The 18265-nt window shown below is 51.3% G+C and overlaps 1 protein-coding gene across 3 annotated transcripts in view; it reads right to left on the minus strand.

The window, feature by feature from the left end:
- Window positions 1–18265, minus strand: part of PAX5 (paired box 5) — a 186836-nt gene that overhangs the window by 41206 nt on the left and 127365 nt on the right. For all 3 annotated transcript variants that reach the window (XM_070597088.1, XM_070597090.1, XM_070597089.1), the window contains one exon: window positions 3636–3737. In XM_070597088.1, the coding sequence (XP_070453189.1) occupies window positions 3636–3737 (102 nt within the window). The remainder of the gene's footprint in view (window positions 1–3635; window positions 3738–18265) is intronic.

Below are 18265 nucleotides of genomic sequence, written 5' to 3' on the forward strand. Positions count from 1 at the left end.
AAAGGGCGGAGGGGTCTCTGTAGATGTAATTACGTTAAGGGTCTTGAAATAGGAAGACTATCCTGTGTTATCCGGGGAGCCCTAAATGTGGTCACACGTAGCCTTATAAGGGAAAGGCAGAGGGACCTTCACACACGCAGAGTGACGAGAAGATGGCGCCACAAGACATGCAGGTGTAGTGACGCAGCCACAACCCAAAGATGCAGGAGCCACAGAAGGTAGACAGGAAAGGAGGGGCTCTGGCCCAGGGCCTCCGGGGGAGCACGGCCCAGCCGTCACCTTGATGCTGGGCCCAGTGACACTGATTTCAGCCTTCTGAGCTCCAGGACTATGAGAGATGAAATTTCTCTTGTTTTAAACCATCAAGTTAGTGCTAATTTGTTATCACAGCCACAGGAAACTCATAGAAGGGTCAATATTAATTTTCCCTGCCTCCCTCCCTTAGACAACACATGCACAAAAGGACCTACTATGTGCTGGGGACTGTGTGGGGTGCGGAAGACAAGGAAAACGGAGGCCTGGCCCTCAACGAGCTCCCCTCCCAGTGGCATCGCTAAGTGGGCCACAGACACACTGGGCCATGTGGTGTAACAAGGCCACTGAAAGCCCTGTGCCCCAAGGAGCGTGCCCCAGAAGGCTTCATGGGGCAGCTGACGCTGGCACTCAGCCCTGAAGGGTGAAGCCAATCCCAGGCGGAAGCAGGAAGCAGTCTCAGCCAAGGGCACAGGATAAGGAGTGACACTGGTGAGAGTGGGAGGCGTGCTGGGAACCAGTGAGCAGTCACGGTTGGGAGGCTAGGAGAGGAGGCCAGACTGTGCTGACACCTGAATGGTAGGCCTAGGACCTGCTCTGTTGAAAGGAGAGCCATCTTCACTGTGGGCCAACCCTGGGGGCAGTTCCAGCAAAGATGTTGCATGCACGCCAGCACTGCCCCGTGAAGCCGTACAGGAAACAGATTTGGAAAGCATGCTGGAAACAGGGTCCCAAAGGCATGACACTGGTCAAGGGACAGGGACTAAGGGCCATGCCTGCCGCACGCGGAGTCCCAGACCTAACACTGGGTTTGGCACTGAGTGAGTGCTGGGTGCATGAGAAGAGAAAGCAAGAAAAGAAGAAAGAAGGTAGGGGGGAGAGAGATGCACAGCAGGAGTGGAGGGAAAGAGAGATGAGGAGGACACGGGGCTCCCTGACAAAATGCTTGTGTCCCTCCATGCTGCGCACCCTCCCTCTGTGCCAGGGGAGAGTCTCAGGGGACTGTGCCCCAGGCCCACCCCGCGGTCGCCCCTCCAGCTGCTGCCAGCAGGTTTAGTTAGGGTGTGCCCTTGATCAGGCCTATGATTCCTGCTGCCGCCGTTAATAGGCAAGGAGCCACCATTGGTTCCCGCTGGGGGCTCTGCCAGGCCCACGGCCATTTGTATCTTGAGCCTGGTAATTAGGGCTGGGGGAATCACAGGGCCGGAGAGCAGGTGCTGTTTGGATAAACTTAAGAAAGTTCAGCTGCTTCTCTGAAGTTGGCCTCTTTGGGTTTTGCAGCGGGTAGCCAGCAGGGCCAGCTGGGAGGCCTCAGCTTCCCCTGCCGACATGCTCTGAGGACATGGGCTGCCGCCTCCCACTCTACACAGTACAGAGGAAGGAGCCCTGGATGGGAGCACAGAGGCCCAGGTTCGAGTCCTCCCAGCTGCAGGCTGCGCAGCCTTGGGCAATGCCCTAGCTGCTCTGAGTCTCAGCTTCCCCTTTGGGAAAATGGGGACACAATCCTTACACTTGGGACCCTGCCCCGCTCCCAGGGCTGTAACATCCAAGGGCTCCTGGGACGCGCTCTGCATTCTATGAAGTGCTACATGACACCCAGGGGCCATTCATGGATCGCCTGAGATCCGTCTCCTGAAGCCACCCTAAGTGTGACGGCTGGGAGAGGAGTGGGGCTGGGGAGGAGGGCACGCGTCCCCCCACCTCTGTTTGCCTTGAGCACACTACTTCCCCATGCTCTGCCCTGGGCCATCCCTGCAGCAGAAAAGGCAAGGGCTTTGCAGGTGTGGACCTGGCAGGCCTCCCCGCATTGGCACCGCCCAGGCCAAGAGCACACACAGAGGCAGTGTCCTGTGTGTCTCATATTTAAAAGTCATAAATCAAGCTAACAAACCATTAAATGAAATATGCTCTGTCTTCCTACCTCGTTAAATACATCTTCCTAATCACCTGGGAGGCCAGGAGCAAAGCTAGAATTCTGGGACTCCTTGGCGTCTGTGCCAGGACCTGGGTGCGTGGGGAAAGCCCAGCTGAGCTCTGATCTGCCCCACGCCCCTTCCACCCCAGCTCCACTCCTCATCCTGCAGGGCCTCCTGTCCAAGCCCTGTCCACCCCCCACAAAGAGCCAGTCCTCGGGCCCCAGGGTGCACAAGCCTGTGACGTGGGCTGGGGAAGAGGCTTGGGGCCGTTTACGCAGGACCCCAGGGTGGGCCAGAAGTGGGGTGTGGGCACCAGGTGGGCACATCCCCTTGGCCCTGTAGACTCTAGTCCATGGGGGGAGCGGGGGACAAGGGACATGGCCCTTGCAGGGCCAGAGCAGGACTACTATGGAGTGGCTGCGGAGCAGGGCCCTTTTGCCTGGGCCTAAGGGAGGGCCACACTGGGCCATGGCTCTAGTCGTAGCTCTGCCTCCTATTTGCTGGGTGACTTAGGCACATGCCAGCCCCTCTCTGGGCTCAATTTCTTTACCAAGAAAGTGGGTGCGTGATCCACCCGCCTACTTCTCAGAGCTGCTGTGAGGCTCCAAAGAGAAAGCCGGCCAGGTGGGGAGGGGTGAAATAACCAACCTGGCTTTTTCAAACACCCCAGAGAGTCAACAGCATGTGTTGGGGGGAGTGGGCCCACAGAGGCCCCAGCACTGAATGAATGGCGTTGCCCCTGTAAGTGACCTGAAACAAGAGACAACACGAACCCACAAAAGCAGTGTAACAGCATCCACTTGACCCACTTAACAGCATCCAACCGAGTCCTGATTTCCCTCAATTTTTTTTTGGCTTCTTTCCAAAATTGATGCTTTGGGTATCCCGGCTCTGCTCATGCCCTGAGTCCAGGGACAGCCAGCACCATGATGACGTGTGGTCTTGTCCCCACACCACCCTGCAATGGGAGGAGACGTGGTGGCCTCCTTTCCAAATATTTTAAAGGAAACTGACACAGCCAGCCGGGGAGATGAGGTTTCAATGGCCTCAGGGTGTTCAGTTTGGAATCTAGTGACAAACCCACAAGCTAACATCCTGTGGGTCCCGAGCACAGTGTCCTCAACCCCAGGGAGTAAGGCCACGGAGAGCAGCTTGGGCAGGCGCGGTGGGGAGGGGGCTTCCTTGTGTGCACGTCACACAGACTGGGGGAAGGAGGGAGGATGGGAGAGAGAGGACGGGGGAGGGCACCCCACGCCCTACTAGCTGGGTGACCTTCGGCCAGGTCCTGCCCCACTCTGTTCAGAGTCCCCTTGAGACCAGCGAGGGGCTGTCTGAGTGACTGCAGGCCTCTGCCTGATTTATCCAGTCCACTTCTCAGAAGCACAGGGGTCACCCGGGCTGTTTGGGGGGTGCCCGCTGGACCCCCGTCCGCCACCTGCTGAGGAGACGCTGACAGTGCAAACTCACCAGGCACCATCCCTGTCAGCGTCGGCGCTGAGTAGCTGCCCTGTCCGGCCGGGGGGACGTGCGGAGGGTACCCGGGGAGAGTCGTGCTCGCCAAGTCGCGGCCTGAGGAATCAAAGCAACAGATCACGGGGTGAGCATCTCCGCGGCCAGCCGCTCACGTCCACAGCTCCCCGGACACCTGCACATTTGTCACGCCTGGACGCTGAACGCCAGTGTGCTCCCAGCTCCCGCCTTTGCTCACCCGGACACACACACACACACACACACACACACACCCCCCTCCAGCCACCCTGGCTCCACTCAGCAGGGACCAAGGACAGCTCAGCCGTGTCCCTAGGAAACTGGAGCTCCGGCCAGCTTGCCTGGCTCTCTCCTCCCCTCCACACCTTTGCTTCCGCTGCACCCTCTGCATGAAGCACCCTCTGCAGCAGCACAGGGCCCTGCCCCATGTGCCTTCAAAAGCCAGCTCAGATGCCTCCATCTTCCTCTTCTTGACAGCCCACTGCAGTAGGCAAGGCTATGCCCGCCTCCGAGCCCTGCGCACCGGGTCTGGTCCTTCTGAATCCTTCCTCCTTTGGCTAGAGCTAGTCATCCACTCAGTGGAGGCGCAGGAGGTGCCTCCTGACACGAGATACTGTTCTGGGCACTGGGACATAGAGGGCAAGGCCTCGGCCCTCAGGGGCAGACGCTCTGGTGGGTGCACGTCCACCTCTGTGCAGGCTCCCAGCTCCTGGAGGGCAGGGGTGACACCTCATTCATTACCCCAAAGCCCCTGCCTCTGACACATGGCTTGGCACCTAGTAGGCTCATCGCGAATAAAGGTGCAGACGAATGGAGCATCCCATGTGCTGGGGTCCAGACCACGTGGAAGAAAACCCCAAGGTGGCAGAACTCTGTAAGGGAGATGCCCCTGAGATCTGTCCTCCTCTTAGGGAAGGAGCGGGGCTACAGGCCCCTCGAACACCGCCAGTCGTATGTGTGTACCAAGGTGCTCATGGACAAGACCGATAACCCAGACCGTGGGGGATCAGACTGTTCCAGGATTATCTGTTGTGCCCTGAGGACAAGGCCCCACCTCTGTGGGTGGAACTGGCAGTTGTTCCTGAAGGACAGGAACGTACCTGCTGTCAGCCATCCGGGACGTAGGTGGGAAGCGAGGTGGCTTTGGGATGAGGGATGGAGAGAAGAACCTCGACGTCTTCTGGATGGGGACACTGAGGACTGGGGAGGCCAGAAGAGGTCCAGGGGCAAGGGGGAGCCATTTCTGACCGCATGGCACCAGGCCCAGCCCCCGGAGCCTCCCCCAGGGCCCAGCAGGGGGGTACAGGTGGCACACGGGGAGACGACTCTGAGCTCCAGCTCCACCAGCCCAGGGAGATGGACCCCTCTGACCAACACCCCCCAAAGAATCCAAGCCAGCCACAGTGTGAGCCCATGAATGTTCCCGGATGAATGGACAGCCCTCCTAGTACCAGTCATCAAAGACTGTCCAGCCAGCGCCCAGAGGCTGCTTCATTTCACAAGGTCCTGCTTACTTTCCAGAACCTTACAGAAGACCAGGCAGCTGCCGGACAGGAGGCTCCCTCCCTCCCTCCACTCACTATCCCCCTGGCTTTGGACAGGGCATCCTGGCTATGACAAGCAAGGCTCGGGTCTCTTCACATGAGGCATTGCTCCAGGGCAGCAAATGCCCCAGGAGTTGCCTCTGGGAGTCCCTGATCCCCCATGTGACCTGCACATGACTCCCCATGAGCACTGAGATTAAACAGAAAACTGGAGTTGGCAGAACTGACCACACTTACAAGGTGATTTAAGGAGGTTTACCCCCACCCCCACCCTCTCATGCCTCTGCTCTCACCCTCCTCCAACCCAGCACCCACACCCCTCTACAGCAGCTCCTGTCTCCACGAAGTACAGGCTTCAGGATCAAGTCTTTGTACCCCAAGGTTGGAATGGCATAGGCCTACCAATATTTATCAGTGAAAGAAGTGGCCCTGCTGGAGAAGCAGGAGCTCCCTGGCATCCGTAAGAGCTCTCTCCGTCTGCGGTCAAGGATCGGTGCAGGAAGGGCTCCTGGAGCTTTTCCGGAAAGATCCTTGTAGCCATTTTGTAGATGGAAAAACTGAGACTCATGGTGAGTGGGGAGCAACTGGCTCAGGTCCCACAGGGAGCAGATGGCAGAGCAGGGACCTCAGCCCACACTTCCTACCATCAGCCCAGGCCCCTCCTCTACCTTAAACACATCATGGTGGGGGTGGGGGAGCAATCTCCTCCACACTTGTGACAGAGATCTGGTGACCTGAGGGTTGCTGGACCCTCATCTGAGGAAGCAGAGTGGGCGTAAGTGTCAGCCTGGTGGGTATTAGGTCACAGAGCCAGAGGTCAGCCCATGAGGCATGCACAGAAGGAGCATGGCAAGGCTGTGCTGATGGGCTGGCTCCCCCATCAACCAGTGGAGCAGCTCCTACCTGGGCCCTGGACCCAGGCTCAGCCCCAGACGATGATGACCACAACAAACCACAAACGCTGACACAGAAATTACAAAGTACCAGGCTCTGTTCTCAGTATTTTAAATTATTAACTTCTTTAACCCTCAACAATCCTATGAGGTAAGGTACCGACACGATTCCCATTTTACAGGATAATGAGACACAGAAAGGTCAAATAATTTATCCATAGTTGCAGAGTAAGGGCCAGAATTCGAACCCAAGCAATCCGATGTCAAAATCCACGTGTTTAGCCACTCCACTCCATTGCCTTGAGCATCTGCCTGGCTGTGCTTCTGACCACGAGTCCAGAGGCTCCACGTGCCTCAGCTGGGACACCCAGACTGACCCTTGCCTTCTGGCCACAGTATCACCACTGCTTATTGGCTCCATCATGGAGAAGGAAACTCAACTACACAGTTTTGTGGATATACGTGTTGTGGGGGAGCCAGGACCACATCGGGAAAGCCAAATTGGCCTCCCGAAAGACAAAGGTGTTATCCTGATAAGAGGCTGCCCAGTGCAGGGGAGTGCATGGGGCAAGCCTCAGGAGGTCCACGTTCCCCCTGGGTGCCTGAGACAGATAAGAAGGCCCTGAGAAGGGAAGGGACGTGCCCAAGGACACTCGGCTGATCTGAGGCAAGGCTGTGACTGGCATCCGGCTCTCCCACCTCCCGGAATTGGGTTCTTTCTTCCACGGGGGCTGCTCTGTTGGTCATGTCTGAACCCCAACGGTTTCCGCCACTGTTCCACATGCTGTGAAACCTTGATTCCTAATGCAGAAACGCAGTGCCTCACCAAGGCACTCAACTCAAGACGCCAGATAAAAAAGCAATAAAGTCAGCCTAGGGAAAGGGAGAGGAAGGGATCGATAAAGCAGCGGCAGAGAGTAAGGAATTAGGAAACAGAAAAGCAGATGCGACAATAAACACAACCAAGAATTGTTATTTGAAAACACCAATAAGGTAGACGGAGCCAGAGCAAGACTGAAAAAGGAGCCACAAATCTCAAGATGAGGAACGAGGAGAAGATACAACCAGAGATAGGGGAGAGGTGAGAGTAGAAAACATAAGAAAATGCACGGACACTCTACTCTAATAAATGTGGAAATCCCAAGAAAAGGCACAATTTTCTAAGAAAATAAGAATTACCAAAATTAACTCAAGAAGAGGCAGAAAATATGAATGGCCCAAGTACTTTAGAGGAAACAGAAAAAGTTGTTTTTTAAAATAAGGTGTTTTGCCCATTGAGCTCCTTGGGCAAGTTCTTTGCTTGTTTTGGTTTTTGGCAAGTTCTTTCAAACCTTCAAGGACACCTTATTAAGCTTTCCCACGACATACAAAACTAAGAAATCTTCCCAATTCATTTTGCCAAGCTAGCATGATACTGATATAAAAACTCAACAAAGGTACACAAAAATGAAAATTAAAGGCTAGTCTCACAACTTATTAATATATGTATAAAAAATCTACTGTCTGACTGATCAAGTAATATTAGAAAGAATGGCACGCCATGAGCAAACAAGGTTAATCCCAGGCCCGCGAGGACGACTCAATGTAAAGCACTGGCTAGGAGATCATATTAACGCAACAAGGAAGAAAACCACGGGATTTTATCAAAGCTGTGGAAAAGGTATCGGCTAAAATTCAATACCAATTCCTTACAATACCTCTTAGTAAATAAGAACTGAAGCATACTTCTTTGATCTGACATTGATCTTAAATCTAGTCAACATCACTCCTAATTGGGGAAATACTTGGAGCATTCTTATTAAAGTCAGGAACATGTGAAGGAACCCTATTATCACTGGAAATTGTTCTGAAAGTTTTACCCAGTCCAAGAAAGAGACATAAGAGGGATAAACATTGGGGGAAACACCAAAATCATCATTAGCTGGGTTGTCTTGAGCCCAGAAAATCACAAGAAAATCAGCTCGTCTACTAGAACCAATGGAAAAGTTTGGTGAGACAGCCAGGTAAGGGACCTCTAGAATGAATACCTACCTTTCTAGATTCAGTAGCTCCCAGCTGCCTATCCAGTTAAGTTCAGAGCTTTTGGTTTGGCCTCCAAAGCCCCCCTCAACCTGCGCCTCCAGCTGCCACCTTCCAGCCTCATCAACTCTGGCTTCCAAGGCCATTCCCCAATCCTCCCAGAACCTTCCCAACCCCATGCCTTGGCCCACGCTGTCCCCTTCTAGCTGCCCTTCTCCCATTCCTATCAATTAAAAATTCCCTCCAATCTCCAAATGCCACCCTCCAGAGCCACTTCTCTGGAAAGCCTTTCCTAGGCCTTCAAGTCCCTGTGGGTCCCCTCTTCTGAAGATGTCCCTGCTCCCCACCCCATCCCAGGGCAAAGAGTGCATTGTGCCAGCGGAGCAGACGACCTGGAGGTGATGTCGTTAGTAATGATAAGACAGCCTTTTACATCGTTAACTCATTTATCATCCTAACAACTCCATGAGGTCCCAACAATGATCATGCCACTTTATACGAGAGGGAACTGAGCAATGAAGAGGTTAAGGTCACACGCCTAGTAGGAAATGGAGCTGAGATTTGAAACCTGGTGCTGGGCTCCAGCCGGGGCTTCCTTGGTGGGGGTAGGGGGTGGGCGTGTGGGTGGGAGGAAAAAAAAGGAGGTTGAGAACCAGGAGGTTCCATTATTCAGGTCAGTGACTGGAAGGGGTTAGGAGATTCAAGCAGAAAAGAGAGCGAATTCACCAATTTTCGTCTGCTAGCCTACGAGCTCCCGGGGCGGGCTGCACGGCGCCTGACATGAAGCTGGTGCTCAGTAACTATTTGTGGGAGAGCCAGGACCAGAAGGCCATGCAGCCCTTTTACTGAGTTGAGCCCCAGTTTTGCTGCTGAACTGCTGTGGGACTCTGGGGAAGCCACCCTACTCTGAGCCTCGGTCTTTCCCAAATTTAAAAAAGAGTTCTTAGCTCATTGATCTCCAAGAGCCCCTGAAGGTCATACTGTGTGTGTGTATACCCAAAGGATAATTTAGTTGTGAGTAGATTTTTCTATTTAAAGTTCAACTGCACCTGCAGCTCTGGAACCTCCATAATCAATCCTGTAACGCGAGCTGCTGCCTGGAGGGCTAACATGTCCTCCTTAGGACAATGGCAGGCAGTTCTCGGAGCTTCCAGCCTCAGTGGGGCCTTGTGTCAGCTCCAGCAAGGGCTCAGGACTCGGCCATCACACAGGGGCCTCATTCCACCCCCAGTCCCTCCTCCCAGCCCACAAGGATGGCAATATGCATAGCGAAGAGCTGACAAATGGCCACATATATCCTACAAGTAACTCTGCCTCTGAGTTTCCTGTCACTGGGGAACTCTTTTGCATTGTCCATGGCTCTAATTTCACCCAGCAAATGTCCCTAGAAGCAGAGGCTACAGCCTGTGGCTGCATTTAGCCTCCTTGGACTGGCCACAAAAGCAAAGAGTCTGAGTGATCACTTGTGGTGGACAATGGAGGGAAAGACTGACAGTGTCTGTGTCATCTCAGCCTCCTGAGCCCCTCCCCACCCTGTGCCAGGCACTGGGGTAGGCTGTTCATGAACATTATTCCATTGAATCCCGCAGCTTACAGAATTCCCAATAAGCTTTATGAGAGCCTGTGGGGAAGTCACAGGGAGGCTGATGCAGCCCAGTGTGGAGAGGAAGGTGGCGGAGCACAGCAACGAAGGGTGTCCAGGCTGCCCAGGCTCAAATCTTTGCTTTACCTCTTACTAGCCATGTGGCCTTGAGAGGCTTCCTTAGTCTGAGCCTCAGTTTTCTCATCTGTACAATGAGGATAATAGCCCACACTTATCTAGAGAAAGCAACAGCTAACACGTATAGAGAGGGAACTATGAGCCAGGTACACACATACTCATTTACCCCATTAGAGAGCTGCTATATCCCTCCTATATCCCTACTAAAGCACAGAAAGTTTAAGTGTCTTGCTCACAGTCACACAGCTAGTGAGTAAGAATGCCAGGTTTCAAACCCAGTCAGCCTGGCCGGCAAGTCTGCTCGCTCCACCCCCACAACGTGCCACCTCTACAACGACAACAACCACAGGCCTCCTTCGTGGGGCACCGTGAGGAGCTGGTGAGAAGACGCACATAAAACCCAGGGCTCAGAGCCAGCCCACAGGGAGCACTTGTGGACGATGGGATTACTGGCCCCAACCTTCAACCCCCCTCACGGCAAAAAGGAAACGGTAATTTGACACCAAAAATGTAGGGAAAACATAATATTAAACTGTTTTTTAAACCAAATAAATTTAGTGTCATGAAAAACTAAAAAGGAATCTTTGCAGTTCCTCCTACAGGGGGCAGGGCGTGCTTCTCCGCCCTTCAGTTTGGGCTAAGCCAGGCACCGTGCTTTGGCCAATGGGATGTTGGCAGAAGCTTATATGAACAGCCCTGGCTAGCCTGCTCCGAGGAGGAGGGGAGACGTGTGAGGCAGGGATGGATCCAATCTACAACTGGAGCCCAGCCCAGCCCAGATCAGCCACCCCAGCCACCCCGCAGGGGCACGAGCAAGGAGAAATGATTGTCGTTGTAAGCCCTGAGCTTTGGGATGGTTTGCTAAGCAGCAGTATCGTGGCAAGAGCTGACTGATACAAGACTTTATAAATGTTAGCTGTTCTCATTTTCATCATCATTCTCTGCTTAAGAACATGCTGCCTGGGCTTTCTAAGGACACCTATCTAAATCTGAGCAGAGGCTGGACACCACCTGGTGGGAAATCCACAGAGTGAATTCCAGCCTCAAATTCGCAGGGATGGCCTGTAAAGACTTTCCCTGCACTGAGCTGGGATCCTAGGACCCTGGAGTGTGTGGGCACTTTCACTTCCTCAGTCCCTTCTGTGGCACGTTTCGGGCATGTCGCCAGGGCTGGGGTGTTTAACAAGCAGTGAACACAAGGCAGCTAAGGAGATGCCACTACTCCTTTTAGCACTAATTCAGGCCTCTGGACTGGATGGGAAACCAGAATTAGTGCTTCTGAATTCAATATGACTTCAAAGCACATATTTATATCATATTTGGCCAAGGAAGACATTATTTATATCATTTGTAATGGCTCCAAATGTTACTGATGGCATACAATAAATTTGCAAATAACTAAATAAAATGAATTGATTTGAGCTCCTAAAATAACTCCTCCCATTAATGGCACATAAGTACATCTTGGCCAACTCATGTGTGGCCTCCTTTTTCCAGAGAGAACAATCCAGACTAGGCCTTGCTCGCTATTAGCAAGGAGTCCATATGGAACTTTCGTCGAGACAAAGACCACTCCTCCAGAAGCGACAGGCTTGGTTTAAAATAACTCACTCTTCCAAACCCTGAGAGGAAGGGACCTACCCCTGTTTTACAGATGAGAAAACTGAGGCCCAGAGATGAGTTTTGACTGACCTGAGGTCACAGAGTAAGTGGTAGAACAGGGACTTCAACTCATGACTCATGACTTCCAGTTAAATGCTATACTTAAAGGATTACTCAGAATGCCCCCTCAAGGAGACTAGCCCTCCCAGATGGTAAAACATTCAAAAAGCCTTTATAATTAAAAGCATGATACCAACACATGAATAAAAAGAAAATCAACAGAACAGAATGGAAAGTCAAGAACAGATCCAACTATATATGGAAATCTGGCACAGGATGAAGGTAAGATCTCAAATCACTAGGGCAAATATGGGCTTTTTATTGAATGGTTTTGGGGCAACTGGAGAGCCACTTTGGGGAAAAAAAGATAAAACACATTCTTCATACCACATACAAGAATAAACTTAAAATGACGTCTGAGATCTAAATGTAAAAATTAAACTATGTAAGCACTAGAAGAAAACACAGACAAATTCCTCTCTAATTCGGTGCGGGGAGAGGCTTTCTAACTAAGACTCAAAACCAGATGCACACACCACAGACAAAAATCACCTCAAAGTGACCAAAGGACTAAATGTAAGAGCTAACTCTATAAAACTCATAGCAGAAAATGGTAGAAAAATACGGTAAATCTTCCTGACCTTGGATTAGGCAATAGTTTCTTAGATATGACACAAATAACAAAAGAAAAATCAGATAAACTGGACTTCATCAAATGAAAAACTTCCGTGCTTCAAAGGACAGCATAAGAAGGGAAAAGATGACCCACAGAATGGGAAAAAACATTGGCTACTCATATATCTGATAAAGGATTTATATCTAGAATATAAAAGGTATGTTTACAGCTCAATAATAAAAGACAACCAATTAAAAAATGGGCAAAGGATCTGAATATCCATTTGTCTAAAGATACACAAATGGCCAATAGACACATGAAAAGAACTTCAATGTCATTAGCTATCAGGGAAATGCAAATCAAGACCACAATGAGACACCACTTCACACCCACTAAGATGGCTATAATAAAAAAGACAGATTACGACAGGTGTTGACAAAGATGTGGAAAATTGGAACCCTCATACACTGCTGGTGAGAATGTAAAATGGTGCAGCCACTTCGGGAAAGTCTGGCAATTCCTCAAAAAGTTAAACATAGAGTTACCATGTGACCCAGCAATTCCACTCCTAGGTATATACCCAAGAGACATGAAAACTATGTCCACACACAAACGTACATGAATGTTCAAGCTGCATTATTCATAACAGTCAAAAAGCGGAAATAACTCAAATATCCAAATAAAGAAAACATGGTATATCCACACAGTGGACTATTTGGCAATAAAAAGCAATGGACTATTGATACATGCTACATGGATGAACTAGAAATCATTTTGCTAAGTGACAGTCACAAAAGACTACGTATCATAAGATTCTATTTATATAAAATGTCCAGAATAAGCAAATCTATAGAGACAAAAAGTAAATTAGTGGTTGCCTAGGGCTGGGGGTGGGGAATGGAGGGGAAAGGGAGTGACAGTAAGGGGTATGGAGTCTTTTGGGGGGTGATGAAATGTTTTAAAATTGTGTGTGGTGACGGCTGCATGACTCTGTGAATATAGTAAAAACCACTGACTTGCACACCTCAGATGGGTGGATTGTCGGGTATGTGAATTACATCTCATTAACGCTGTTGTTTCTTTATTATTGCCATCTATTATCACCATCGTATTGAAAAAGAAAAAGTCATTTGACACCGAAAATGTAGGAAGGACAGAAAATTAAACTGTTTCTTAAACCAAGTTAATTTTTATGGAAAAAAATATACGTTGAAAGAAAAGATTGATAAATTGGATTACTTAATAAAACAGAGCCAAAACCCTCTTGCCTGGTAAAAACAATATAAGCAAAATCCAATGATAAATGGCAGATTGGAAGAATTATTTGCAGCATATACCATAGATAAATGGCTACTATCCCTATCTATCAAGAACTTGTAAGAATTGAAGGGAAAAGACCAAAAACCCCATAGAAAAATGGGCAAAATTCAAGAACATAAAACTCACCAAAAATATATATATATAAAATTGCACTTAACCAAACTGAAAAGATGTTCCAGTTCACTCACAATACTAGAAATGCAAAACGGTACAACCCCACGTGAAGCGGGACCGGTTGACATCTAACCAAACTGCACCTGCATCCACCCTTCCAACAAGCGGCCCCACTTCAGGGACTTGCCCTGAACACGCACGCACTTTCAGCAACACACAAACGCACAAGCACAAGTTAGTCGCTGCAGCATTATCTGTAACTACAAACCACCGGAAGCCATCTCAGGGCCCAAACGGAGGGACCTGAGTGAACCAACTGTGGTGTGTCCACACCATGGAGCGCTGTGCAGCTGTACAAAAGAATGAGGGGCTGGTGGGCCTCAGCCTGGTGCCAGTGAAGCCCAGGAACCAAACGCTGGCCTCCCCAAGCCCCTGTAGGAGGCTCAATCCCGGGTCAAAGCCATTAGGGGAGCTCAAGTTCAGCTTCTAAATGGCTAACAGAAAGCCTGGGACGGACAATTGTGGGGAAGGGACAAAAGTCGACTACTGGTCCTGGAGGTGTGCGAGTTCCGAATGCTCAAAATACAAACAAGTAAAGGGAGGGTGCGTGTGGAGAGGGCAGGCTGGCTGAGGCAAGCGTGGCTGACACTGGTGGAGGCCACCCCATCTCCAGGGTGGAGGGGCTCCAGACAGCACCGAGCCTGTCAGGCTTGAGGGGACATGAAGCCACCTTCATCTGCTCCACCTTTCACACAGGCCCCCAGTTGCCTCCAGAGCCAAATCCGGAGCCCTGAGACTGGGGGAGGGCGGTGGAATTCGGAGTCACACATGCCTGGGTTCAAATCTTAGCGCCGCTTACAGCTGTGTGACCTGTGACAAGTAATATAATCACCAGAGCCTCGGTCTTCCTTTCATAGTTGGAAAAAGAAGGTGTTTCCTGGGAGTGAGGCAATGATGCTCGCTGTGACAGTTTTAGAACTCGTCTGAAAATTCTTTGCTACCCTTCTCATGGAGGACTGAGGTCTACGTCCCCTCACCTTGAATCTGAGCCACCTTGGTGACTGTCAACCAACACAGCCACAGCTTCCTCAGCCGTTCCACGAGCCAGGCCTGGGGGCAGCCACTCTACGTGCCTCATCTCAGTCAGCACTCACGACAACCCCAGAAGGTGGGTGCTGTTATCATCCCCATTTCACACACAAGGACATGAAGGCTCCAAGTGGCTAGCGTGCCCAAGGTCGCACAGCTGAGCATCCAGACAGTGAACGTTTTCACAGCACTGCCTGTGAGTCAGGCACCAGTCTAACCCCAGACAGACTTCCAAATTCTGCTCACCATGCTTTACAGATACTGACTCATTTAATCCTCAAAAACTCTGGAAGGTAAGTCCTATCATTTACCCCCATTTTACAGATGTGCAAACTAAGCCACAGAGTGATTAGGTATCTGCCCAAGGACCCACAGCGAGTAAGAAACGGAGCCAGATCCAAACGCAGGCATCCCGGGATCAGATTCCTCCACGTTCCCCCGGCACACTGGGCACCTGTCCTTTTCCTGCCTCTGGACTGCAGGTCCCCGACAGCAAGAGCAGCTCGCGTGCCCCCTCTCGGGCACGGGCCCGGCACACAGGGAGAGCTCAGAAAATGTCTGGCAGGATGAAACGAATCAAACGATGCTGGCTCTGTCATCCGAAAGGAACTTTGGTTCCCATCTCCCTAACATCTCAGAAAGCCTTTCACCATGAACTCCACAAAATAACTCAGCCTGATGTATCTGTTTTTGCCTGGACGCAACTTTTTCTTCTTCATACAGCCCATTTCTAGGTAGACTCTCTCTATGTACACTAATGGGGGAAAATGTGAATCCAATTAACTTCAAATTTAGCTCATAATGAACTTATCTCATTTTGCTACCAGCTCGGTTCTCATCGTGTGGCAGTAATTAACCACTGGGGGTTGTCACTCCCAGACACATGACACAGAGATCCTCCCAGCCCCTCGCTTCAAACCCTTACAGAATTCATTACCCTGACAGTGTGCAAACCCTTCACTTTGAATACCACAGGGCGCAACCCAGCCCCGCTCCATCTACCTGACCGTGTGCAAGAGAGAGAAAGAAGACAGACACCGAGAGGCCACGAATTATTGAGAACAACATGGGAGGTGGGGGCCGGATGCCGGCGATGGCTCGATGGCTGAGAGGGTCTGCCAGCCTGCCATCCCTGCCAGCCCTGGGCTGGAGGTTCTTCTCAGAGGAGGGGACCTCCACATACGAGGCCCAAGCGGAAAGGGAGCACGGCGGAGCTGGGTGGGAAAGGCAAAGTCCTTCGAAAACTGCTAATCGTACCCACTGGGGACTCTTCATGCCCAGGAAGCCTGCACACCCCAGGCAGGGGCAACGGTGATTGCTGTGTGACTTCAGGCAAGGCCCACCTCCTCTCTGGGCCTTGGTTTTCCCATCTGAACACTCGAGCAGTGGGACAGATAGGCTCTGAGGGTTCTTTCTGCTCCAGCATCCCCTAAGTGAGAGGCATGAGACACCCTGGAGCCCCTGGATTAAATCCTGGTGACAGGAGGGGAAGCATCAGTCTTGTCTTCCTGTCTCCAGGAAAGGAACTTACAAAAGGAGATGGGCTGTCGCCTTGCACACTGTTGCCATGGCCCTCTCACCAAATGTCCACAGGTGACCAGGTGATGAGGCACCTGGCCCAGGAAAGCAACCCCTACTCAGCTCCAACTGGTTTCCAAAAGAAGCTGGAACTCTGGTTTCATTTCATTTAGGCATCTCCTGTCTATGTGAATTCGGCACTAATCCAGTTTTTAAAATATACACCAAGGGCCAAACCAAACCTGTCCCAAAGCTGTGTTTAGCCCTCAGACTGCCCACTGCCCACCTTTACGCCTCCTCAAAGCCCTCGAGTGCTGTCTGAACCACCCACCACCACCATCACCCATATCAGCTTCACCTCTCAAGGATGTGAGCCCTGGCTGGGTCCAGGTCACTGCCAGAGAGAGGACCACCCTGCGGGGAGGAGCAGCCAGAGCCTGCGGTAAAGCACTGCAGAGGCAGTTCTGGGAAACTGGGGCACGAGCACAACCGGCCCCTGGGGCCAACCGAACCTCTTGCCTTGTTTCTGTGGGTGACAGCCCAGCCTCCCAGCCACACCCCTCGTCCCTCATGCCCAGTCAGAGCCCAAGCCCCTCCTGACTCCCACTCCCTTGGCGCCCTCTCCATGGCCGTGACCTGACCAGATCACACTGTTCTTCCCTTTCTTCTGTTTCCTGGCAACCTCTTCCCAGGCTCCTGGCGGGCCCTGCCCAGCCGTCTGCTCTGGACGGCCAGTCAAGGCTCCTCTTCCGGCACCCCAGCGTCCAGCCACAGAAGCACTCCACGCACCCCGAAGGACAACCTGGACTCACGCAGGAGCCTGGTGAGGGCTCAGAAGCCAGTCCAGTCGTTTAACCAGAACTTGCAGACACTTCTGCACTTTCCCAGAAAACCCTTCTTCCGAGTCACGGAACCACGAGAAATGCTTTTGCGCGTTAAGAAACATTATTTAAATATTATTTTTAAAACTTTTAAAAAGGTAATAAAAGCGGGGAGCACAGCCTTTCACTATTTAGCAGGCCCACCCTAGGATCGCTCCTTCAGGAGAAAGCACATGTGCTTGAGACCATCTACTCTTCGATTAGATTCCAGACACCGGAAGGTACACATTTCTATGCAGACTTCTATCAAGTAGGAAAGAGAACCCCAAAGCTTTGGGTTTATGGCCCTTTAGGACATTAACTGATTTTGTGTCTAATCTAGCAATTTTATTCCAACATTTTCTAAAAATGCCCTTCCCGACGGATGATATAAACCCCTTTTCCTCAAATGCTCCTGGAACCACTTTTACCTTTTTATAGGTTCCCTCATTTATAAGTTGAATACAATCTTCATGTGTTGGTTCTATATTTGTACATGAGTTATGTTCCTAACTTTTAAAAACCATACTTTGACACCTGTTGTAGGAAAAGGTCCACCGACTCCGAGGCAGACAACAGGCAGCAGCTGCCACCTCAGGGCAGAGAGAGAAACGGCCCAACATCGGGACACAACAGGGGAGGGGGTTGATCCTGCCACACAAACCCCGGGGAGTGTGCACACGTCTTGCGGACCCAGGCACAGTGGTTCCAGCCGGCGTTTGAAACGTGTGCAGCGTGAGGAGGGGCTGCTCTGGAGGCCCCGCCCCAGGACCTGCGGCAGTATAGGGGCGCTGGGCGCGGGGTGGACAGGAGGGCCACACCTGCACGGCTCGCCTGCCTGCCAACAGCAGCCACGCGAACTACCACCCAGTCACTAAGGCAGACCCAGCAGGCTCCTAACAACAGTTCGTCAGTCACTAGTTTAGGTGGTGATATTTACTTAGAAATAATAACTAAATTTGTCTCCCCAAAATGACTTCATCCCTACTTTTGTCTAATTCTGACTGGCCTTCCTCTAACTGTCCTGGCGAAAGATCTCATCTGGCTTTGTAGAGCAGGGAAAACACTGAGAGTTCATTAATAAGGGCTGTTCACTTTTCGGTCATCAACCCTCCCTGTTCCTTCATTTGAACTGGCCTCGTCTACCTTCCCGGAATCACCAGGAACTTCCAGACTCCAGCACTGTTTGAATATCATCTGCCTGGCATTTGGGAGCAGACGTTGGGGCTCAGTCAATATTTCCATGCACATTTA

Source organism: Equus przewalskii, chromosome 26, assembly GCF_037783145.1.
Source record: "Equus przewalskii isolate Varuska chromosome 26, EquPr2, whole genome shotgun sequence".
Taxonomy (NCBI): Eukaryota; Metazoa; Chordata; class Mammalia; order Perissodactyla; family Equidae; genus Equus; species Equus przewalskii.